Source organism: Adiantum capillus-veneris, chromosome 3 (genome assembly GCF_014529385.1).
Source record: "Adiantum capillus-veneris isolate H3 chromosome 3, ASM1452938v2, whole genome shotgun sequence".
Taxonomy (NCBI): Eukaryota; Viridiplantae; Streptophyta; class Polypodiopsida; order Polypodiales; family Pteridaceae; genus Adiantum; species Adiantum capillus-veneris.
In genome coordinates, this window is record NC_140933.1 from 56,392,234 (window position 1) to 56,417,020 (window position 24,787).

At 44.3% G+C, this 24,787-nt stretch overlaps 1 protein-coding gene across 1 annotated transcript in view; it reads left to right on the forward strand.

The window, feature by feature from the left end:
• LOC147460960 (chloroplastic import inner membrane translocase subunit HP30-1-like) overlaps positions 1-17,078 on the forward strand; it is a 51,610-nt gene extending 34,532 nt beyond the window's left edge. Inside the window, exon 6 of the mRNA XM_086508625.1 lies at positions 16,516-17,078. Coding sequence (XP_086364751.1) covers positions 16,516-16,543 — 28 coding nt within the window. The 3' untranslated portion in view covers positions 16,544-17,078. The remainder of the gene's footprint in view (positions 1-16,515) is intronic.
• The last annotated feature ends 7,709 nt before the right edge of the window (positions 17,079-24,787 follow it).

Here is a 24,787-nt window from a genome sequence, read left to right on the forward strand (position 1 = left end):
GTCACTTTACATGGAATGGATATGTTCATGTTTTTGTGTTGGAAATGGTCTCAGGAATTTTCAGTCTCGGAGATTCTTGAAGAAGGTAGACGCATGACTATAGACGAAGTGGAAGCATTGAAGATGACTTGTGTCGCTTTCGGTGCGGTCCAAAGAAAGAAGGCATTGCAGACCTTTATGAAGTTCAAGTATCGCACGACCCCACGCATCAAAGTGGGCCGGCGAAGAGTCCTTTCTAGGATTCGAGACCCTGTTGGCGATCTCCCTCGACGCCATACGGTTCGGTATCAGTACCTCACTTTGAAAAGGAGGGGATGTCACATGACACATCCAAGCCTATGTGTATGTGGACAAGCTACTTCATGACATGGGTTTAGTTCAATTAGATAAGGAAGTGATCTGGTACTTTTGTGAGTCTGTTCGCAGATTGTGCATGTCTAGACACTTAGATTAGATACATATCCTCTGGTTGCACACAGCATGATCATCAAATTTCCATCAGAACCCATTAGGAGCATTTTTACAGTGCATAGACCTATTTTCCCTATTTTTGACATTTTTCACTTATTATTTTTAAGCGACTTTTGTTGGAAACTGGGTAGGGCAAATCCACTAAGCATGTATAAATAGAAACCTAGCGCTAGCACTTTCTGGTTGAAGAGGCAGCAGGAGCACTTGCTCAACAGGCACCTTCTCAGCAGAACCCCCCACAGCAACCTAGCGATTTTGAAGCAGGAAGACCTTGCGTTTTTCTTCAACAACAACCTAGCGTTTTCAGCTAGACAGACCAGCCTTGACGATTTTGCATTTGCAGATTCCCGGCGACAATAAAAGACAGTAGATCCCCTAGCGTTAGCAGATTCCACAGCAGTTAGCAGATTTCCACCGTAGCAAGATCATTTTCAGCCCTAGCGTTTTTGCATCTGCAAGACACCTCAGCATTTTTGCAGATCTTCGCGACGGAATCAGCCCTAGACTCAGCGTTTTCAGTTTTCAGCAGTCAGATCCCGCAGTAGAACCCCCGAACCTCGCAGATCTCACCTCCCCGTAGCAGTTCCGTGCCGCACGGTCAGATCCCGCGAAGTTTGTAGATTCAGCCCGGAAAATGCAGATTTCAGCATCTGCGTTTTCAGCGCGTCGTCGTCGCATTGTCGTCATCGACATCGTCACCGACATAGAGTCAAAATTCAGCAGATAAAGAGTTGCAGATTTCAGCCATTAGCATTTTCAGATTTCAGCCCGTCTCGTCGTCGTCCTCATCGTCGGCAAGTCCAAGCATTGTAGAGATTTGTGCAATCATAAGTAGACCGCTCTCGCCATAGAGAGTGAGGCCTTCGGAGGAGGGTTTGACAACATTTTGGTGTCGTATTCTTCTCTCTCTACCTCTCAGTCTCATGTACCTTCATTCACAGTGTTCATCCACTTTGTTTGTGTCCATTGCACTCTCTCACTAAAGGAAAAGAAGGCTCTCCCTTTCGTAAGTAAAAGGAACCTTCAGCACAATTCGGAGCACTCATCTTGAGCAAAGTTCAACATTCACTTCTGCTACACCTTACATATGATACTGATTTGTTCTTGACTTGTTTAAGTGCAGGCACTGATAGAAGAAATGACTGCAACATTTTGGTCTGAATGATCTCGATAGACATGGTTGCAATAGGGATTAGTCAATCGGGCATCTATGAGGTCCTGAGTGGATCTAGATGCGATTGCTAATTGCGTTGCCGATAAATCATGGTTTGAGATTGAAATGAATTTGTAAATGTGATTTGTCATGTCCTTTGATGTCGTGTGATGTGACTGTCGATTGGTACATGTGCTAGATGTGTTTTTCCTAGTGCGTCGGTACTAACAGTCAGTGTCTGCGAAGACAGTTTATGGCCTATGTGTTTTTGTAGGCGTAATTGACGGCGATTACAATGCTTTCAAGAGGGGATATGTCACAAAGAGGTGACGTGGCATGCCCATTGGATACACACACCCCCCCTCCCCGATTTGGCCATCTCCCGGAAATGGCTTGTAGGACATTGAACTTCTGACGTGGAAATGGCCTGTACGGTGCTGAACTTGCTGACGTGGCTTAGTGTACGGATGCGCGCATTCTACCGCAATTGTACGGAAAAGCCTACGCAAAAGCAACGTGCAGTTTTTTTTTGGGCGACGCTCTACGCAAGAGAGAGAGAGAGAGACTTTATTATTATTGCTTTATTTTAGCAGGCCTTGTGAGAGAAAGGTTGCTGTATTTTTACAAGGCTTTGATTTACAGCTTTTGGGGCTCTGCTTTTGGTATCCCTTGTAAAACCTTTATAAGTGTGGGTAGGCCTCCCACTTCTCAGAGCATCTAGACGCAGAGTCTGAGAGTGAGAGCCTCCCACTCCTTTGTACTTTGAGTTGCAGATTAATACAAAAAAGAAATACCGAAAGGAGCGTCAGTCTTTGGGGCCAATATCTCTAGGCACGGAACTCCGCCGGGCCGTGTCGAATCAATTGTGAACTGTGAACTGTTTTGAAGCGAATTCTTGTCGTGTCTCGGTAGAATCTTGACTTGGAGTGTCCAAGTTTGTTACACACACGCACTCTCACATGGCATCAGCAGCTAGCTTAGCTGCTTTCCATGGTCTGGGACAAAGCGCTCAACCTACAAATAGCATTTCATCACGAAGAACTTACGTTTTCAGCCCATCTGCGTTTTGGGCAGCCGAAAACCCTAGCGTTTTTGGAGGTTGCTGCATTTTTTTTTTGCTCTCCCATGGCGATCACCAGATTTGGCACCCAGCGCTGGCCTTCTCAGGCTCTTTCCTTGCCGGAAAACCCCTTCCTCCATCAACGGTTTTTTCTGCCCATGCATTTTCTTTGGGAGCACCTGTGTTTTTGGCAGCTGCTGCGTTTTCAGCAGAGGGGAGCACTTGGCCATACCTCTACAGATCTTGCCTACCCCACCCGGCCTTGCATCCGGTGCATTGTTGTCCTGATTCCTCTTCATCTGCTACAGATTTCAGCCATATACCACTGCTGTTTTGTCTGTTTTTAGCCCACCTGGGGCTATGACTTTGATTCCCCACCCTCCCCTGACCCCTTGCACCGCTCCTGATCCCGTCGGGAGCGTACAAGCACGCTGAAAATCGCTAGACAGCAGCGTTTCATCACATCGCAATTGTGTTTTTGGGTGGACAGCAACCTCTTGGCTTGTGTTTTTGACAGAGGATAAAGTTACCTCCTGCCAGGACACCATCCGATGGTGCTCCGTGCGGTATCTAAGTGACTGCTGCAGTACACGGTATCTTTGACATCGGCTTGATCATCTACGGGCATACGATCCTTGGGAGATCCCATCTTCAACGGTTGCGCACTCCATAGGAGGTGGTGACTCATGGTTTGCTATGGCACACCTATGCACTCATCAGAGGAGTTTACACGAGATATGGCCATGCTTATGGCATATGGGATCACGACATTCCCAGAGAAGACACCACCGTCGTGGGTGGACAGACACTTACCACTTGACCTTGACACGTCAGATCATTTGCTTACACAGGAGCATCTACATGTATTTAGGGAGAGGATCTTTGATCTCTTCTTTGACAGGTTCATTGCTTGGATCTACAGACTGGAGTGGGACTTGAGTGCTTTGCGCTCTCTTGGAGAGTTTACCTACGAGATGCACGAGATCAGGCATCCGAGAGTATGGATCAGCTCCAGCCAAAAGTCTCGAACAATCTCCGCTGGTGGCACAAGGCGAGCCTCAAAGATGTGGAAGCAGCGGGCCTGCCTGATGAACCAAGGTATCAAGCCATAGACGAGCTCCCTACACACCTCTCTCTCGCTGCACCACTCCTGTGGAGTAAGCTCTGTAGCAGGTTGGAGTGTAGGTCGACCCTCCTGTATCACTATCATTCCTACTGGTGGAGGATAGCTCAAATTGTAGTGCAGGGCCCGTGAGAGTGGACCAAGCAGCTGCCCCTGAGTGTATTGTCGTGTTGTGGAAAGAGCTGGCATCAGTCGAAGGACCAGAAGCCACACCTGTTGTGCCATAGTGCAGTCCCAAAGACAGTGACTCCGACTCTCCAAAGAATGGTCACAAGCTGCACATGTTGCCGAGAGGCCACAATGTGCAAGCCAGCTCTCAACTGCTGTAGCTCTGTGTGTCACATGCACATCTAACCCTATGTGCATGTGGACAAGCTATCTCAGGTCCAGGGTTCAAGGGTTCAGGTTAGCCTAGGAAGTGTTTTGGCACCTTTGTGAGCATGTGCACAGGTCGTGCATGTCCAGGCACTTAGATTAGTTGCATATCCTCTGATTGCACACAACATAATCATTAGCATGACATTTAGTACTCATCATGAGCATTTTAGAGAGCATAGAACCCGTTTTCCCAAAATACACATTTTTTACTTATTCTTAATAAGTGACTTTTGCTGGAAAAGTAAGTAGGGCAAATTGCTAAGGAAATGTAAAAGAAACCTGACAGTCAGTCAGTCTCTTGCTGCAGGCCCTCAAGCGTTTCCTCCTCAGCAAGTTCCCCCAACGTTTTCAGCAAGCCTCATCAACCATTCGGTATCCGCGTTTTCAGCCATTCAGCCTCAGCGTTTTCAGCCGGACAGCCCCAGCGTTTTCAGCCTGACAGCATCAGTGTTTTCAGCCAGAGAGCACCAGCGTTTTCAGCCAGATAAGAGTCAGTGTTTTCAGCCAGACAGAGACAGCTTTTTCAGCCAAGTGCCTCAGCGTTTTTCAGTAGGCCTCAGCAGCGTTTTCAGCCAATCTCCATCAGCGTTTTTCAGCCTCAGAACTCAGTCAGATTTCAGCCATTAGTCGTCATCGCCGTCGTCGCCTTCGTCATTGCCGTCATCGTCGGCTTAGCCTCCCCTTGCATCATAGCATCAAGTTCATTGCATCAACACTGTTGTACCAGATTTGTGCAATCAAAAGCATAGACCTCTCTCACCATCGAGAGAGGGATCCTTGGAGAGGAGGGTTTGAGAACCACTTGGTGTCGTATTCTTCTCTCTCTCTTCTCTCAATCTCAACACTTCCACTTACAGTAGCATTCACTTTGTTTGTGATCATTGCATTCTCTCTCTAAAGGAATGGAAAGCTCTCCCTTCCGTAAGTAAAAGGAACCCTTGTGCACAGTTCGGAGCACTCATCTTGAGCAATATCAACATTCACTTCCGTTGCACCTTACATTGGTATCAGAGCTTTGGCAGTGTTGTGTATCACTCAAGGAAAGAACCACAAGAAATTTTTTGCTTGTTGCAGTCGCACATAACCCAAGTCCACTTGGGCATGTCGATTCCTAATCGTGTTTTTGAAGAGTGACAAGTAACCCAAGAAAGAAGGGTTTGTCCAGCCTCCCCTTGTTCCTTTTTCACTCATTGAGAGCGGATCGTGCACTTAGCGGCCGGCCAATTGATCTGAGTAGGAAAAAGCAACTTTGGTGTGAGCGCAAGGCTGCCAAGGGGTACGCCCGCAGGGAAGAGTCGAGCTAAGAGAAAAGCCTTCTCAAACATCGACTGCAAGCTAAAGAACTCAAGAACCTCAAGAACCCAAGATTTTCAAGAACGCAAGTTCCTCAAGAACTTAAGTACCCAAGATCTCAGTGTACGGTCATCACCCGTAGCGGAATGGATACTTTGCGTGAAGGTGATGAGAGTGGAGTTGGTGACGAAGAAGTTCCCCCACCAAGAAGATGTTTTTTCGATTCTCCCCCATTGCCATCTACGCCACAGATTGCACCAAATCCTATGGAGGCTTTGGTCAAGTCGATGATGGACATGATGCTCCAGCCGCCTTATATCGCGACCGCGAAGAAGGAAAGGCAGTCTTGGAGCGTGAGCGTGAGCAAGCGCGCTTGGCGGCTGAGCAAGCACGCGAAGCTCTATGCATCACAATGGAACTTTGAAGAAAAGCGAGCGGCTATGGAATAAGACGTGAGGCGCAGAGAGACCAACGCATGCAAGAGTTGGTCCTACAGGTATTCACCTTGAAATCCGAACCACTCAAGGACGTGGGCGATTCATCAAGTAGCACAAGTCGAGAAGCAGATTCCAACAATCTAGTCACTGAGAAGTTGAAGTTCAGTAAGTATGACGGTAAGATGGATGCTAATGTTATTCATTCTTGTTTGCATCAATTTAATGCTTACTTTGCGACAACTAAGAAAACAGGGAATAACAAAGTTTTGATGGCAAGCCATGTATCTTACTGGTGATGCCATTAATTGGTATCAAGCATGGCAAGAGGCACAATTGTCTGCGCACCTAGAGGAAGCCGAGGAAGGCGTGCCCCTTTCTTTCAATTGGGCCGACTTCCAAGACAACTCAAGGCGCAGTTCATGCCACCTGAGTACCTAGCGCGGTTAAAGGAAGATTGGCGTAATCTCAAGCAAAATGGTACCCGAGTCATGTCCTTTTCTAACCGTGTTTTGTAGCTTGGCACCCAATTACGCAAATCGGATGCGAAGCGTGAAGAGGCTTTTATTTTTGGGTTGGACAAGTATATTAGGTTCGATGTCGAAGTCCTCAACCCCGTAGATCTCAACAAGGCGGTAGCGATTGCTCTCGTGCAAGAGATGAAGACAACAAAGGAAAGCCTAAGGAGAACAAGTCTTCTCACAGTACCTCTCAGACTTCTCCAAACCCACAGAACGGTAAGAATGGTAACTCTTCTAGCCCATCTTTCTCTTATCCTTCGGAAAAGAACTCTCAAAATGAATTTAAAGGTAAAGCTAAATCACCTGCTAAACCTAAGCTAAACCCAGATGAAAAAGCTGCACAAGGAATTATAGGAGGGTACATAACGCCAGAAGAACAAGTCATTTATGCTAAGGAAGATCGATGTTATCAATGTCACCTCAAGGGTCATATAAAGAAGACATGTCTTAAGAACGCATCCAACGAACCTCAAGAACCCACAGAACCCACATTCTCTGTTAATGTCATAGATGAGAACATTAGTGTGTCCCAAGTTTCTAATGATCATCTAGCTAATGAGTCTCTCATGAAGTGTTACGGTCATGTGAATCGTCAACGCATGGGATCTTGTTTGATTCAAGCAGTATGCATGATGTGATTGGTGACTCTCTTGTAAAGAGAGCCCGCTTGGAGGTTTACCAGACAACTACTCTCGAGGTGTTGTGCTTCGCTCTCGGTATGGACTCTCTCATTACACGAGAGTGCCTTGATGTGTTTTTTCAGTGGTCAGCAAGCTTCCTTCCGTAGAAAATTTGTCGTGTCCCCTCTTTCAGGACGTGATACAATTTTAGGCATTCGATGGTTTCGTGAGTATAACCCTCTCATTTATTGGGCAAACAATACTCTCACTCTAAATGCCAAAAGTGACTCTCCCATTATCATTCGTGGTGAGGTGGGTCTTCATTCTTTACCTCTTATTTCTAATGTGCAGGCCAAGCTTGAAAAGGAACTTGAGAAGGAGACTCTCTCAATCCTTTCTTCTCCAAAGCACGACATGCATTTTTTGCACGATAGAGATGTGATTGTTTGCAAGGATGATGGTTTAGATGATGATTTTGGTAGTGAAGCTAACCTCATTAGAGATACGATCTTGGCTCTCGAGCCGAGGTCCAAAGAACTCACTCAGGAAGTATTGTGTGTTCGCATGATTAGACAGCACGCATTGTTCGAGTTTCTCATACATGACGGTTTTTTGTATTTTCGTCACCGTCTTTATGTGTTCCCTTTCCACAGGCATGCCGTATGGTGCGCTGCACATGATTCACTCACGGATGAGCACGGATCACTCTCGAAACGGCACAAAGTCGGCATTCAAGGAATTCACATTGTTTCCCGATTGTCCATTTTGTCACTCACTTTTACACGTCTCTTCCTTGGCATGAAACAGTCTCAGAAAGAGCACGAGAAAGATTGTCCATCAAGCATCGACAATTCCGTTGTGATTTGCCACAGTTGATAGGTTTAGGTCGAAAAGTCAAGTTTCGATCCGACTTTTTGTGTGTGTTTGGTGAACGGTTTGGCACTCCGTCACTTTGTTCATCTACATTGCATGCACAATCATTTAGGAAGGATAGTATTTTTCCAGTCATTCTACCTGGAATGGGTATGATTATGATTTTGTGTTGGACATGGTTTCAGGAATATTCCTCCTCGGAGAGTCTTGAAGAAGGTGGACCCACGAGCATAGCCGAAGTTAGAGCATTGAAGCCGCAACAGATCACTTTGTGTCGCTTTTGGCGCGGTCCAAAGAAGCAAGCATTGCAGACCTTCATGAAGTTCAAGTATCGCACGACCCACGCATCAAAGTGGGATGGCGAAAAGTTCTTCGCAAGATTCCAGGAGTTGTCGGCGCACTCCCTCGGCGCCATACAGCTCGGTACCCGTACCTCACTTTGAAAAGGAGGGGATGTCACGTGCACATCTAACCCTATGTGCATGTGGACAAGCTATGTGAGGTCTAGGGTTCAGGTTAGCCTAGGAAGTGTTCTGGCAACTTGTGCGTAGGCCGTGCATGTCCAGGCACTTAGATTAGTTGCATATCCTTTGATTGCACTCATCATAATCATTAGCATGTCATTCGGTACCCATCATGTGCATTTTATAGAGCATAGAACCCTTTTTCCCAAAATACACATTTTCACTTATTAATAAGTGACTTTTGTTGGAAAAGTAAGTAGGCAAATTGCTAAGGAAATATAAAAGAAACCTGACAGTCACTCAGTAGAAGCAGGAGAAACAAGGAGAGCACAGGCAATCTCTTGCAGCAAACCCTCAAACGTTTCCTCCTCAGCAAGACTTCCTCAGCAAGTGCCCCCAGCGTTTTCAGCAAGCCTCATCAGCCATCCGGTATCAGCATTTTCAGCCATTCAGCGCCAGCGTTTCCAGCCTGACAACATCAGCGTTTCAGCCAGACAGAGACAACGTTTTTCAGCCAAGTGCCTCTGTCACAAGACGGGCACCACGTGCCAATAGAAAAGAACAGACTGAACAAACTTTTAGCACTTCAATAACAACTGAACTGAGAGAGAGAGAGAGAGAGAGAGAGAGAGAGAGAGAGAGAGAGAGAGAGAGAGAGAGAGAGAGAGAGAGAGAGAGAGAGACGACACGCTACACGGAGTGGCGGAATTCCACCCCAGAGAGTATTGGCCCCAAACCTTGGCGCCCCTTTCGGTATTTCTTTATATTACTGCTGATTTGCAAAGTACAACAGCCGGGGAGCACCTGCTCTGCAATCTGCACTCTAAAAAGTGCCACAGAGGGCCCCCAAGTCTCATATTTAAAGGCCCAAAGCCTAAAAGCATCAATTATGAAAAGCTGACCCCAAAAAATGACTTTCCTAAAATTTCGGGATTTTTCTAAAAATCCGGCGCGAATTTCGGAACGTCCGTATAGGTGCCACATCATCATATTTTGATGTGCAAAGTCTTTTGAGCGTGTTCTGCTTTATTTTTAATGCCTTTATGTCACTTGGGGCCCCATCGAACGGGGTCCCCATAAGTTGGTAGGACTTCTTCTGTTACTTGTTCTTCTTAGGGTTTCTAGAATTAGGGTTTGCAGGTTTTAGGGTTAGGGTTTCCAAAACTAGGGTTTTAGCAGTTAGGGTTTTTGCTCTCGAGCAACCACGTCATCACTTTGTGACACTTCTTCTGTTACTTGTTCTTCTTAGGGTTTAGGCCCCTCGGCCGGTAGCTCCGTTCTTCAATAGGTCGACACGTCAGCAGTTTGTTACATCTCCCTTTCTTGAAAGAGAGTAATCGTCCTCGATTAGAGCATATTTGCAAAACAACTCAAGTTAGCTCAAAAATTTCCGAGGGACATTCCAAGGGACATTCTGAGGGACAATCAGTTTGCTCTTTTGATCAAGGAGTTAGCTTCTCCTTTCGTCCAGATCGGAACTCTTGATATTTCGGCGTAGTAAAATTAGCCATCACACCCAGACCGTACTGATCTTCCACGGGTGTCTTGATGCACTATAGTTACATATCCAGGCAAACTCATCCAATTAGGAATAGTAGTTGGCACATCACAATGCAACACAAATGCTTACATATGCATGTTACAAGACATAGAAACATAAAGCCGCCGATGAACACTCCTCCCGCATAACCTAACAAGGTCCGGGCTAGGAGCTATTCAACGACTCCCTCATCACTCCTCCCGCATAACCTAAAAAGGTATGGGCCGGGAGATATAGAGGCCTTTTACAACCAAATGCCCCCCAGACGGTAGCGTGCGTCGTTTGGAGGTGTTGAGAGTAACCATCGCTCAGACTTCTTAATACTTCTCCCGCATAACCATCCAGGTCCGGGCCGGGAGTCATAACAACAATTATTTTACAAGCATACAACCAAACGCTCCCCAGGGATCGGCTTGCGTCGTTCGGAGGTTTTCAAACAAACAACGAAACGCTCCCCAGGCATTGACATGCGTCGTTCCGAGGTTCAAACTATACCAAAAAAGTATTTCTCACTTCTCCACCCGGGAGTAAAATCACCAATTATTGAAACCAATATCAAACCAGAGTCAAACAATTCAAATCGGCACCAAAACAGGTTCAAAACAGTTACCATCCATTTCAAACAAATTCCAAACAGGATCACCAAACAAGATCAAACAGAACTCAAACTTAAAAAGCAATCTTGACATCAATCGAGCTCAAAAAGTCGATTGACTTTCCATCCTGAAACCTGTACCAAAAATTAGGGTTAGGTTACTTCCATGAGTTCGTAGGCGAGCACAGCATGGTCCGCCAGCTCTTGGACAAACAGTGTTGCTTTGGCGGCGATGGTAGTCCCAAGATAGCAATCGCACTACACCATCAAGGTCATCTGCTTGTGAAGAGACATCTACTGAGAGATGTCGAGAAATTTCAAGATATAATCTGCTAGGGTTTCCATGGCAAGCATTCAGGATACCCCACTCTGCCAGAAGTTGCACTCCGAAGGAAGATGTCAGAAACCATATAACTTCGGGCAAAAATTTTCTTGAAAGCTTGCCAGGTACTTGGAGTATGCTGCTTGGTAGTTGTAGACATCAACATCTGCATGGCACTGCTTCTGAGAAAAAAAAACAGTGACTTGAAACAAATCTGGATCCTTCTCGTGCAAATGATCTTAATTGGCTTATGCCCTATAAGACACTGCGGTGAAGACGGGAGCGCGCCCGATGCGCGATGAAGTAAGGGTGGGAGTCGTTGATAAGCCCGGGTTGGAGGGCGAAGATACCTCGAATAAAATTCCAATAGCTCTGTCTGCTCTTTTGTAGGACCGGTATGCTTTCAGAAAAGCACACGACTGATGCTCTGATACCACTGTCACAAGACGGGCACCACATGCCAATAGAAAAGAACAAACTGAACAAACTTTTAGCACTTCAATAACAATTGAACTGAGAGAGAGAGAGAGAGAGAGAGAGAGAGAGAGAGAGAGAGAGAGAGAGAGAGAGAGAGAGAGAGAGACGACACGCGACACGGAGTGGCAAAATTCCACCCCAGAGAGTATTGGCCCCAAACCTTGGCGCCGCTTTCGGTATTTCTTTATATTACTGCTGATTTGCAAAGTACAATAGCCGGGGAGCACCTGCTCTGCAATCTGCGCGCTAAAAAGTGCCAGAGAGGGCCCCCAAGGCTCATATTTAAAGGCCCCAAAGCCTAAAAGCATCAATTATGAAAAGCTGACCCCAAAAAATGACTTTCCTAAAATTTCGGGATTTTTCTAAAAATCCGCCGCGAATTCCGGAATGTCCGTACAGGTGCCACATCATCATATTTTGATGTGCAAAGTCTTTTGAGCGTGTTCTGCTTTATTTTTAATGCCTTTATGTCACTTGGGGCCCCATCGAACGGGGTCCCCATAAGTTGGTAGGACTTCTTCTTCAGTTACTTGTTTATCTTAGGGTTTCTAGAATTAGGGTTTGCAGGTTTTAGGGTTAGGGTTTCCAGAATTAGGGTTTCAGTAGTTAGGGTTTTTGGCAGAAATTAGGGTTAGGGTTTCTACTCTCGGGCAACCACGGCATCACTTTTTTTTTTTTTTGGTTGGAAAAATCAAGGCTGTATATTACTGAGCACAATATAATCCCCAGCGGATGCCAAAATAGCCTATCACGTGGGGTGTACAAGCTGAATATAAGGGTGAGGGCAACCATGGCATCACTTCTTCTGTTACTTGTTCTTCTTAGGGTTTAGGCCCCTCGGCCGGTAGCTCCGTTCTTCAGTAGGTCGACACGTCAGCAGTTTGTTACAGCCTCAGCGTTTTCCAGCAGCCATCTCAAGGTTTTTCAGCAGGCCTCAACAGCGTTTTCAGCCAATCTCCCTCAGCGTTTTTCAGCCTCAAAACTCAGCCAGTTTTCAGCCATTAGTCGTCATCGCCGTCGTCGCCGTCATCATCGGCTTAGCCTCCCCTTGCATCATAGCATCAAGTCCATTGCATCAACACCGTTGTACCAGATTTGTGCAATCAAAAGCATAGACCTCTCTCTCCATCAAGAGAGGGGCCCTTGGAGGAGGGTTTGAGGACCGCCTGATGTCGTATTCTTCTCTCTCTCCTCTCAATCTCAACACTTCCACTCACAATAGTATTCACTTTGTTTGTGATCATTGCATTCTCTCTGAAGGAATGGAAGGCTCTCCCTTTCGTATGTAAAAGGAACCCTTCAGCACAATTCGGAGCACTCACCTTGAGCAATATCACCTTTCACTTCCGTTGCACCTTACAATGTGCAACCAGCCACTGGATCAAGAGCTGCCGGGTCAGGATTTATGACACAAGTCCTCCCACTGATGCCCACAACTCGGATCCTCTGAAAACAACACTCTGCAACTTGTGGGGCCTCTACTGAGATTGTGTAATCGGCCCTCGCCCTATAGCTCGAAAAACATGGAGGGTATAGTCTCTGAGCAAGCTCGAACTGCGATGAGGACCTCCACTTGCGTGAAGGCCCCCATCCATCTGGGCGCTGCTGACTCGAGAGGTGTAAGCCACTCAAGTTCTCAACTGGTACTGCCTCTGTGATGTCTTGACACATGCTCTGCAACCCTCTCATGCCATGTAGCTCGATGCTCTAAAGCTCCTCTAACAAACCTGAGAACTGTAGCTAGTCACCTAGAGTGCGTGCTGCACCCTCAGCCATGGGACTCAAGAAACGTGAGGCCTACTATCAACCAAGTGGCCTCTCTGAGTGCTGACCATGGGGTTCCAAACAAGGGGCTGTCTCAGGCGCTCCTCCGTGCAAGTAGGCTGGTGCTGCTCCAGGTCTCTTCGCAGCTGCTCCCAGGAGCGAAGTACGCTCACAGCAAAACGATCCTCTAGTCTCCTGCTCAAACCAACTCTACGCATCTCTGTGAAAATCCATCTGGTGGAAGGACTCCAAGGGCCTCCTGCCTGAGGCACTCTAGCTCTGAGCTGCTGAAGCAAAAACTCCTTTCAGGGCTCCTCCCCTAGAAGCAGTCCTCTGACAACAAACTTCCCAAGAAGGGCTCTGCTCTACTATGTTGGGTCTATGGTCTCCAACCCCCCCGAGAACAAGGTAGAGTGATTACCTGCCAAGCCATTTTGGCCCGGACTATCGGGGTGTCGCGCCATGACCAAAGGAAGTTCCTGATCAGCATCTCTACCTGGCTGATGCAGGAGCTCAAAAAGATCCAACAAGAAGTGATGTGCCACATAGTAGCCAACAACACTTGGTTGGCCACTACAACTTTCCCTGCCAAAGAAAGTCGTGCCGAGCTCCAATGTAACAGCTTCCTCCTAATGGACAGGAGGAGGGGAACAATCTCCTGCTGAGGAGACAAGTCCAAGCCAACCTAACAGCCCAAGTATCGAACTGCAGTCCTTGGGAGGATCCATCTAAAGCCCTCACTTGGCAGCCAACCAGGCGTAGGAGCACTGCCAACCGAGAAAGCCATTGTCTTCCTTCAGTCGATCAGTGCACCTGATGCACAACAAGACGTCTAAGAGCCTTCTCAAAATCGAGAAAAAGTATCACCAGATCCTCACCATGGAGGCGCGCAAGGGCAGATGCCTCCCAAAAATTAAAGATGTTGTCAAGGATACTACGCTCCTTGACAAAACTTGTCTGGGTCCTGTGTATAATGCTCTCTAGAAGTGGCTGAATCGTCAAACTCAAAGCCTTGGCAAGAATTTTGTAGGTTGAGTTAAGGATGGTGATGGACAGTCACTTCCGAATCTCTTCCAAGGAGCCACCCTCCTTGAAAATGAGGTAAATCAGGCCCCCACTCATGCTGCAGGCATCTCTCCTGTGTGTAAGATGTACTGAAGAGCGATGCAGACTCTGAGCCAAGCAGGTCCCAGTACTGTAAGAAAAAATTGGGAGTCAAACCATCCTCACTTGGACAACTACCACGGGGAAGTGCTTTGCGGGCCGCGTGGAGCTCCTCTAGCTGAAGAGGTAGCTCAAGCTTCTGGCGCATCTCCTCGGTCACAAGACAAGGCATATGTGCTCAAACCTGCTCTCTGCATGCATCCTGACGCTCTGACTGAGGCTCTGTTGACAACAGGTCACGGTAAACGTTAGTAGCAACTGCACGCATGCCTCTGGCTCTGAAGCAATTGACCAATCAAGCCTCCTCAACTGGCTGACACTGGCATGCGCATGCCGGGGTCCCACTATCTCAAAGAACGCCCCCGTCCCTCTGTCACCCACTTGCGTCCACTGAGATGCCTGTCGATGGAAAGCAAACTCATGACGCCTCTCCTCTGTGTTGGCAAGCTCCTGGCGAGCCTGCTGCAATTGCTCCTTCAACCAGGGACTGTTTGGGTGCTGCTCCTGCATCCTCTGCAAGGAAGCAACGCCTCGTCGGAGACGTTGCTCCCTTTCTCTCGCTGCAGCCAGGCGGGCTGTAGACTCCTGAAGAAAGAACCGACTAAGCTGAGAAAGTCCAGAGGCCACTCTGTTAGCAGGGGAGTCCTGCGTGTCCAAGCCCTCTACCCAAAGAGCCACCACTTGCTCTCTGAGCTCAGAGTCCAGCAAGATCCTCTAAGGGATGTGTAGCATCGTGCGGTATCCAGGAATCAGATTGCCGATCTTAACAGACCGACAAGCTTCATAAATCAAGCACTATGCATCTATCCACTGAAATTGGCTCTGACTACCTGGCACCATATGCCCCATCTGTTTCGGATCTGCAACCACCTCCAGCTTCAAAGCATCATATCTTGCACACTGTAGCTCCGTTGATGAGCCGTTTGGACTTAGCACGTCGAGCTCTACACTTCGAGGAAAGAAAACTGGACCTTGAACCTCTTTCATCTACCACCCAAATTAGCCCTTTTTGGAGTCCATCTTGGCCTATAAACTGCATTAGCCATACACATCCGTTGCTATTTGTCTGCCCATGATCTTTGTAGCTGCTCCAACCCTTTGCCATGTACCTGTTGACCTGCACATACCTGCTTGTGCCATCTTCTATAGTCGACACACTTTGGGTGCACCAACGTGTCTCACAGAGCCATGTGCACGTGATAGGAATCTTGTTTTGATGGAGATTTTGTTGTGAGCTCTGTAGTCAATGTCACGAATGCGAACATCTAGTTCATTTTGGAAGCTTCTAGAAAGAAAGAATATGGATTTTAGAAACACCTAGAAGAATCTAGAAGGTCCTAGAAGTATGCCAGTTCTAGAAACATCTAGAATCTAGAAGGTTCTGGAAACATCTAGAAGGATCGAGAAGGTTCTAGGAGCACCTAGAAGGATTTGGTTTTAGAACTGTGAAGAAGGTTCTAGAAGGTCCAAGAACCATCTAGAAGAGCTTGGAACGTTTTAGAAGAACTAGAGGACTCTAGGAGAACTACAAGGTTCTAGAAGGAAGAACCTAGAGAGTTTTTGACCCCCTCAGACTTGAGTTTAAATAGAGGTCTTGGGCTACAAGCCCTTATAGTCTCTGCCGTTGTGGTTCAACTTTGTGGATAACTCAAAGCGAGAGCGTGGCTCTTTGACAATTATAAATTATGACTTTGGTCTTATAAAATGAAGAAATATTGCAAGGGATGCGAGGGGCCAATGCTTCTGGCAGTGGAACTCGACCGCTCTATGTCTCTTGTCTACTCTCTTCTTTGTCAAGCTCAAGTTTTCTGTTCGGGTTCAGTTTGGTGTTGTTCTAGTGTTTCTACCATGTGTCAATGATTTGCTGGTTACACATGGAGGTCCGGATACTCTGTGCCAGCAATACAGGCCTGGCATAACAGGGCAAACATGGCAGGACAGTGACAACTCGACATGGTGAAGCTGCTATTGCCCCAAAATCTCCTATGGGTGGGTTTAAGGCTCCTGTTTGCAAAGCTACTAGTGCCCTAATATCTCCTACAGATGGGTTTTAGGAACTGTGCCCGACCTATGTAAGGTAGTTTCTCTCATTTTGTGGGATATGCAGGCTTGGTCATAGATTGATCGTATATGTATTTCTGAAACAGTGCAGTTGCTGGCTCTCATGGTAGTAACAAAATTTGTTTATGTGGCGCGTTTTTCTCAGTTTTTGGTCATTTGTCTTGGATAATATAAAAATACATGTAGAAATTGTGCTTCGCAGGAATCCAGGTTTTAACAATCAGCGCTAGCTTCTGGACCAGCGGGCAGCAGTGGAAACATTTTTCAGCTCTTCGGATTTGATTTCCTTTCTGTTTTTCGATCATAAGGCTGCCTTACACGTGATCTTCTCCATTGTGGATAATTGTGTTGAGCAGTAGCTCAATGGCGGGCTTCATCAGTGGTCTCCCCCCGCAGAAATGCTGCTAGCATTGAGACAAACATGAAGCAAATTTTAGGATTTGATTTCGGAGCTTGTGGTTCGGCATCTCATAGGCATGGCTGCTGGGTTGAGAGAGCTGGCCGTTGTATCTCTCAGGTCAGTTATGAGCTTCCTTGATCAAGAAATGTATACTACATGCAGAGAGAGAGAGAGAGAGAGAGAGAGAGAGAGAGAGAGAGAGAGAGAGAGAGACCCAGTCAGTCAGCTATGTATCTGTCTAGCTAAATATGAACTTCCTTAATTAACTATTGTAAACCATGCTCAATAACATGATAAAAGCATGTGGCTAGTGATAAAAAGCATGTGGCTAGTATCACTAAGTTAGATGCGGTGAAGTTTTGTCACTTTTGCATTGTTTTTGTCTAGAATATACTCAGCCGCAGTGAGTGTTTTTTCTGTTTACCATAGCTAAGCAGTTTGCTATGCTATTCTTCCTAATTTGAAGCATTGGCCTTTGCCTGAAAAAGGGCAGTCTGCGTGTTTTGAGTATGAGAAATATTGGGATCATAATATTCAAGATACAGGTAAGTTGTCTTAGACATCGGCATTTTGATTAATGTGTGTTATGAAAGTTTTGGGTCATAACACACAATGACTAGGTTCAAAGTAGTGGGGAGATTGAGCCCTTGGAAGAACCCATAGAACCCCTAGATAATATGTGAGACAGTAGTTGAGCAACATTCGTGGAGAGCCTCCGTGAGAGAAACCTCCACTTGAGACTACTTGGAAGAGGAAGTTGAAGGCAGTAACTCCATATTCAAGGCCTTGACTTTCCCCTTCTCCTTATCCTCGCCATTTTTGGAACAATTTTTCTCATAACAGGAATAATAGATTCAAAATATATAGGTTATATGCAAGTCCATACTGAACCACATTGGAAAGTATTCCATAGCTATGAAATTATCGTAGAATCTTTTCCAATGTTGGTTACTAATTGGACTAACGAGTGGAATGGACTGGTGCATCTTGAGTGCTAGCTTATGTTTAGCTGAATGCCCTCAGCATAGCATGAACTTATGGAGCTACTCAGCTTGTATTGACCAAGTTTATGTTGTATGCAGTGACTCTTGCATGGAATGGTCAATTTGTCATGGTTGCATTGGTTGCTAAATTTATGCTTCTAACATCTTTTTGTTTCACCAAGTAGCTTGCAAGGCTAAGCTTCATTCAATGAGGGCCTCCCTAACTCGTTGCTATATATGACGAGCTGATCACCGTTGGTGGTTTCTTGTGGCCGGTGACAACCATTAGGATTGCTAAAAGATGTTATGGTCTATATCCAATTTTTATGTCAAGTTGAAGTCACAAGAATACTTTTGAGAGCTTAGATACAAGTGGAAGCATCTCTTATGACAATGCTTTCAAATTGTGCGTTCAATGCAAAAATTTTGTACACGTTTTTTGATTTATTGATGTTGACAAATTGTGATCAACTCCAATATCACTTTGAAGACGTTTTGGTATACATTGCATGCTTGTGAAGATACTCCTTAGCGAGCTTTGGCTTGAATTGAAGAATACTGATGAGCTCATGTGGAGGACATAAAAGTCCTATAGTATTCACTCGTGAGAACCAACCCTTTGGTGAGAAATTACAAGAACATCCAGAACTTTAGACCTTATTGACCAAAGCCCAAGCAAAAGAGAGTTTCAGAGATACGTGTGAGCGGGTGCCATTTGTTGTTGAAGATAGAGTAATGAGTGCTCGAAGAGGATCCATAATCAAACGATCACTCATTGATTTCATTATTTTTCTAAAATTGTCAAACCTTATCACCTCACCAAAAACAAAAACTAGTTACTAGATTTTGCCTTTCTACTAGTGAGAACTTTTATTCATCATGCATTATGCTTTTTCTAGAGGGACACAATTGGAAAATTGGGTAAAGGGAACCTTGATTTGCATTGTCTTCAATGTCCAGATGGGCTCCCAAAATTCATAGGTTGCAAATGCCCACATCAATATCTTTTCATAGTAAGCTCAACAAAAGATGGAGATTGGATAGGGACAAAAGGTGATGGAGTTCCACTTTTTTTTTCTTGTTAACACTAATATTTCAATGCTAGCATTAATGGTTTGATTGCTTTACTGATATCATGAGAATGCTAATACTTTTGATGACCTAAAGGATGGCAGCAATTTGATTTCACTTCATGTGTTGGACTTAACCTGGGAGAATTATTCCCCAGATTAGATCCCGATTTGAATCAATAAATGCCAAATTCCATTAGTTTCTCTTGTATAAATTGGGACTTATGCTTTTTTTTTTTTGGATCTCTAGAGTCTTTTCGAAGATAGACGGCTGTGACTTTTGATCTCTTTATATTATGGACTAACTTGGTTCCCTTTTAAGTCTTGTGGATTCTTATGGGTAGTCCCTTGATTGTTTTACATGGCTAGTATATTTTAAACTAATTTGCTATACTACCTAATATTATAGTCTTGGATCTTTTGATGGCATAAGAGAACCTCTTATCTAGATTTTTTAATGGACTCTTTAAACTCGACCTTGACTCATGAAGATTTAGAGCATCGCCAATGGGGATTCTTTGATAGCACTTAGATTGCTAATGCTTTACATAAAGGGGTTAGATGGTTGCTAATTTGGATTTAAGACAATAGGTTAGGGTGTAATTTGGATATAAATCCCTTGGAATCTATGGTGAAGTGCATTTGTTAGTTCCAAGCTTCTTGAGATGGCTAGTCCATAGGTGTTCTTTAAAGCTAAAGAAACTTTTGAATAGTTAACACATGGATCTCACACGGATTTTCATTAAAGTTGGGCTGGTGGAAAAGGCTCAACACAAATACAATACGTTTAAAGTAAAAAGAAATTCTTTGAATAAGTATTTGAAATTTTTCTAAAAAGGAGGGAATGCTGGTAAATTCTCTCTATACACTTTCACTTGAATTACTTATCCACTTTTAGGACGGTAGCTAGGCTAATAATTGTTAAGTAGGACATAGGTAAAAGCTGATAGACTCTTTGACACCTGCCATACGTAGCCAAGTTTAACAGAATCTGTTGTCTTGCCTATATGGATGCAAGTGAGAACTTTATCTTTGCTTAAAAAGGTCGAGCGTTGTTGCAATCCGACCTTGGCGATGAAGGCGTGTTTCATCCTCATTAACTAGTTTAGTCTTGATCTATAGGATATGTAGAATGTTATTTCATTTTGATCATATTGTACAAAATTGAGTCAAAAGCAGAATCATTTTTGTAATGGAAATGGCCTATGAACTTTGAGAGTAGCAAAATTAGGAAAATTAGAGAAATCATTTTTGTGAGGCTACTTTGTGAGCATAGAGGGTGAACTTAATTGATGGTAGCAACATAAACATAGTACTTAGTTAACTTGGCATGAACAATACTTTTGCAAGAGAGAGAGAGTTTAGAGAACATGACAACAGTTGAGGACCGGATTTATGTGGAGCTGGCGGTCTCGCCTCCAATAGGCATTTGTATTATGGATTTTCCCATCCAAGAGAGACTTGGACAATACAATCTTTGTGTTAGTTGTGACCTAGGTGATACAATGAAGATGGAAAGCTTCATGCATCACGAACATAATATAAAGTTTGAAAAAAAAAACATTAACTATCCCAAGCCTCAGTACCAAGGTCTCAAACACCTTCGAAGGTGGAGAGAGCTAACGGGCAATGAGGGTAGGGAAGAGGAAGAAGAAACATTCCATAGGAGAAAGAAATAGTTCCTCACTTATCATCACTCTTCTTGCTAGCATACATAATAGCATAGTAATGGAGATGGAGAAGATGACAAGCTTAAGAATTGAAGCATGACTCTTGGTTGGATTTGCATTCCATAGCAGAGAGTGTTGGTGTAGGCTCTCCTCTTCTCTACTAGCTTGGAGAAGAAGATGGAGCTCTTGCACTTTGCACTTCACACAATGAGAGTGTGTGTGACTGTGTGTGGGAGAGTATACCCCCCAAGCAACCCCCTACTTGGTTTGGTCGACCCCCCCTTGTAACTCATGCTTGAAGCTCATTCAACCTTTATAAACCTGGCCAATCACATGCAGGATGCATAACAAGCAGCAAGGGTAGTCTTGGGACAAGTGTCCCCCTTTCCCCTTTGAGAGAGAGGACTTGATAAATGAAAAAACAATTAATCAAATTAATTAATTTATGATTGGACCTCTTGGGAGAGGACAACCAAAAGGCTTTAGACACACCATGAGGGCAACATGGATAGGGGCTTGACATGTGTCCTTGTTGCCTCTTGAGGCTTGGACTTTCCTTGTGTGTGAGTGTGTGTGTTCTCTCTCATCCCCCTAGCTTTAGGGCTTGCCCCCTCTTGAGTAGGGATTGGGTTTGACTTTTTGAACACCTCACCCTCAAGCACCTTAGTCAGCAAAGCATGGCAAAGCACCTTAACCTTGGGTAGTGTTCCCACAAGCACCTCAAGCTCACTAGTCGGCAATCACGACAAGCACCTCAAGCTTGGGCCAGGTTCCCACCTCAAGCTCCAGCCCTAGCTTTCCTAAGGTCAAAGGACTTTTTAACAATCAGCCTTTAGGTCTTCAATGAAGCTAACCCTAAGGTCTTTTAAGCTCCATTGGTTGGCCTTGCTCTTTGACAGAACATCTCTCATTTGGGCCCCTTTACTATTGGCCCCGTGTTGACATAGATCTCTAAGCACATGTCTATATTCTAACCCTTGTTTCCGTTTATTCTCCCACATTAAATGATCAGTTTAATATGAGAAAATCATTTGGGTTGGTTAGATATTAGATTTTTTAATGACATTACCTCTCTCTTGAAATCATAGTCCTCCTCGACTATGAGGTAGAGGAGATAAAGCCTTAGTCCTTCGTCAATGTTTCTTAGCGGGTAGAGGATCCCTTTTTACCCTATGACATCATTCCAAGGTGGATGACTAATCCATTTGGTGCTTGGGAGACATAGCTGTTGTAAGCATGTCTGCTCTTTAGTCCATATCATTCTCCCAAGTAGAGTGACAAATTCTAACTTGGTGTTTGAGAGACGTCGTCATCACAAACATGATTCTAAGTATGCATATTACTTAAATTTGTGCACAATAAAAAGAGAGAACTAGTCTTAAAAGACAAAAAAATTGGTCATTTAAAAGAAATTTGTACATTTGCTTACTCTAATGTAGCATTGTAAGCATTGACAAGGTTCATACTATCCTTAAGCTGTATTCCTTGCATCCATCTAGCATCTTCAAAAGGATAATTTTTGAACTTAATAAGACACCATTGGATAGTCTTACCATGTTGTAGTACCTTGTCTTCATGCGGAAGGATAGCTTCGGGTCGTAGCACCTCTTCTTAGTCTTCGATTTCGGGAGGGTCGTCAATAATTGGTTCACTTGGTGGATCTCCTTTGTAGGGCTTAAGTAGGCTCACATGAAAAGCATTGTGTATGAGCCAATGGTTGGGAAACTTGAGTTGATAAGCCATCTCATTGATTGGCTTCAACACTTGGAAATGACCATAGTATCTTTTTACTAATTTAGTAGCATAATACTTTTGATGGCCCATATGAATTTTTCCCATCGTTTGCCTTAATCGAGCTTTAGGAAACATAAGTAAGACTCAATCATTTTCTTTGAGTATTAAGGCCCTTCTGTGCTTGTCAGCAACAGATTTTTGCCTTTGTTGAGAGATGGATACACCCTCCTTAATCTTTTGAAAATATTCTTGTAGGTCACGGCTATATTCATCAGGAACAAAGATCTTTCCATGTACTTTAAGTAGCAAGGGACTTTTACGTCTTCCCTCAATGATTTCACAAGGTGATTTTCTTTTAGAAGTATGTATAATATTATTGTACGCATACTCGACAAGAGGTAAGTACTCTTTCCATTGTGAGCGTTGATCTACTTCGGTAACATAAGTCTTTAGTAGATCGAGTATCGTAAGATTGGCTATCTCACTTTGGCCATCCATTTGTGGGTGATAGACCGGAGAAAAATTCAATCTTGTTCCTAGATTTTCAAAGAGACCTTTCTAAAAATTACCGGTCATTCTAGGATCTCTATCTGACACGATTGATGTTGGCAATCCATGGTGTTTGAAAATCTGTGATATGAAGAGAGTTGCCATTTGGTGTGCCTTAATAGTCTTATTGAGAGGAATAAAGTGTGCTTGCTTGCTAAACCTGTCGACTATTGTCCATATTCTCATATTCCCATGGATAGACTTGGGTAATCCAAAGGTAAAATCCATGGATATACTCTCCTATGGTGAATTTGGGATATTCAATGGCTGGAGTAATCCAGCTTACTTCCCTCTATCATACTTGGTCTCTTGGCATACCACACATTTTGAAACATACTCTTGTATGTCCACTTTCATGGTTGGCCAATAGAACACATCTCTACTCCTCAGAGAGTAGGTTGAATGCCTCTATGCCCCGCATAGGGAGGAGCATGAGATTCATACGTAACTTTCTCTCACGAAGGGAGTGGGTAACACATAGCCTATTGCCGTGGACAAGATAACCATCCTTCAAGGTGAATGGTTCCTCTTTCTTTCCCAAAGCAAGGGCTGACATTATGTCTCTAAAGTCAAGGTCAATAGCATACTCATCTATCATAGAAGATAGATCATTGTGAATTGCTATAGACACTGCTTTAACTTTTGATCGTCGTGAAAGTGCATTGGCCACTTGATTGTGCCTAGCAGCAATGTGAGCAATATGAAAATTAAATTGCAAATGAAAATTTGCCCACCTCATTTGTTTGTCAAAAAGCCTTGTTTGTGTCATGATGTACTTGAGACTTTGATGGTCTGTTTGTAAAATGAAAGGAGTCCCCAATAAATAGTGCTTCCATGTGTCTAGGGAATGTAGAACAACTAAAGTCTCTTTCTCATAAATGCCAGACCCGTTCATCCGTATTGAGCCTTCGGCTCTCATATGCTATGGCATGCCCTTCTTGAAGCAAGACTGCATGCTAAGGAAATCACCACAAGCATCACATTAGACCTCGAATGGCTTTGAGAGATCCAGAAGCATGAGGACTGGTTGGGAGGTAAGCTTCTCTTTGAGCTTGTCAAAAGCATTTTGCTCCTTAGCAGTCCATGAATACTTAACGTTCTTTTTTGTTAAGTCATGTAATGGTCCTGCTATTTGAGAAAATTTTACTATGAAGCGTCTATAGTATGCACACATATCAATAAAGCTTCGTAGCTAATGTAGATTCCTTGGATTAGGCCATGCTTTTATTACCTCTAACTTTGATGGATCCATACGGATACCATCTTGAGAGATAATATGACCTAAGTACTGAATCTCTTGAAGGAAAAATTCGCTTTTCTTTTGGTTGAGAAAAAGCTTGTTCTCCCTCAATGTTTGAAAAATCACTTGGAGATGTTGCTTATGTTCCTACAAGGACTTGGAGTAGACGATGAATTCATCAAACAACACTCCAATGAATTTGTGGTAGGGTCTAAAGATTTTGTCCATAAGACGATCGAACGTGGCTGGTGCATTAGACAAGCCAAAAGGCATAACTTTCATAAAGACCAAACGTTGTACGAAACGTGGTCTTTAGGATATCTTCATGCCGGTCAATCCTATTAAAGTAGGTAGAGCCTTGCAACTTATCAAACATATCTTCTCCCCGAGGCATGAGAATTTTGTTATTGATAGTGATATGATTTAGTGCTCGATAGTCCACACACATATGGTATGTACCATCTTTGCATGAAAAGGACTGGAGAATAAAGGGAGAGGAGGCCTCACCATCCCTTTGTCAACCAATTCTTATACTTTCCTCCTGATCTCCTCTTGTTGAGCTTCGGAAACTCAATAAGGAGGCTTGTTAGGCGGTGAGCTTCCTGGTAGGAGCTCAATTCGATGGTCATGATCCCCTTCTTTTGGAGGTAAGTTCATAGGGATATCATCGATGAACACATCTTGGAATCCTTTTAGAAAATTAGACAAATCTAACTCTTCTTGATTCCTACCATTTACATTTGATAAAACATAAGGACCTTTTAGGGACTCTTTGACAAAAATCATATATGCAGAAACTGAGCTCTTCATTGATTTATCAAAAGCAGG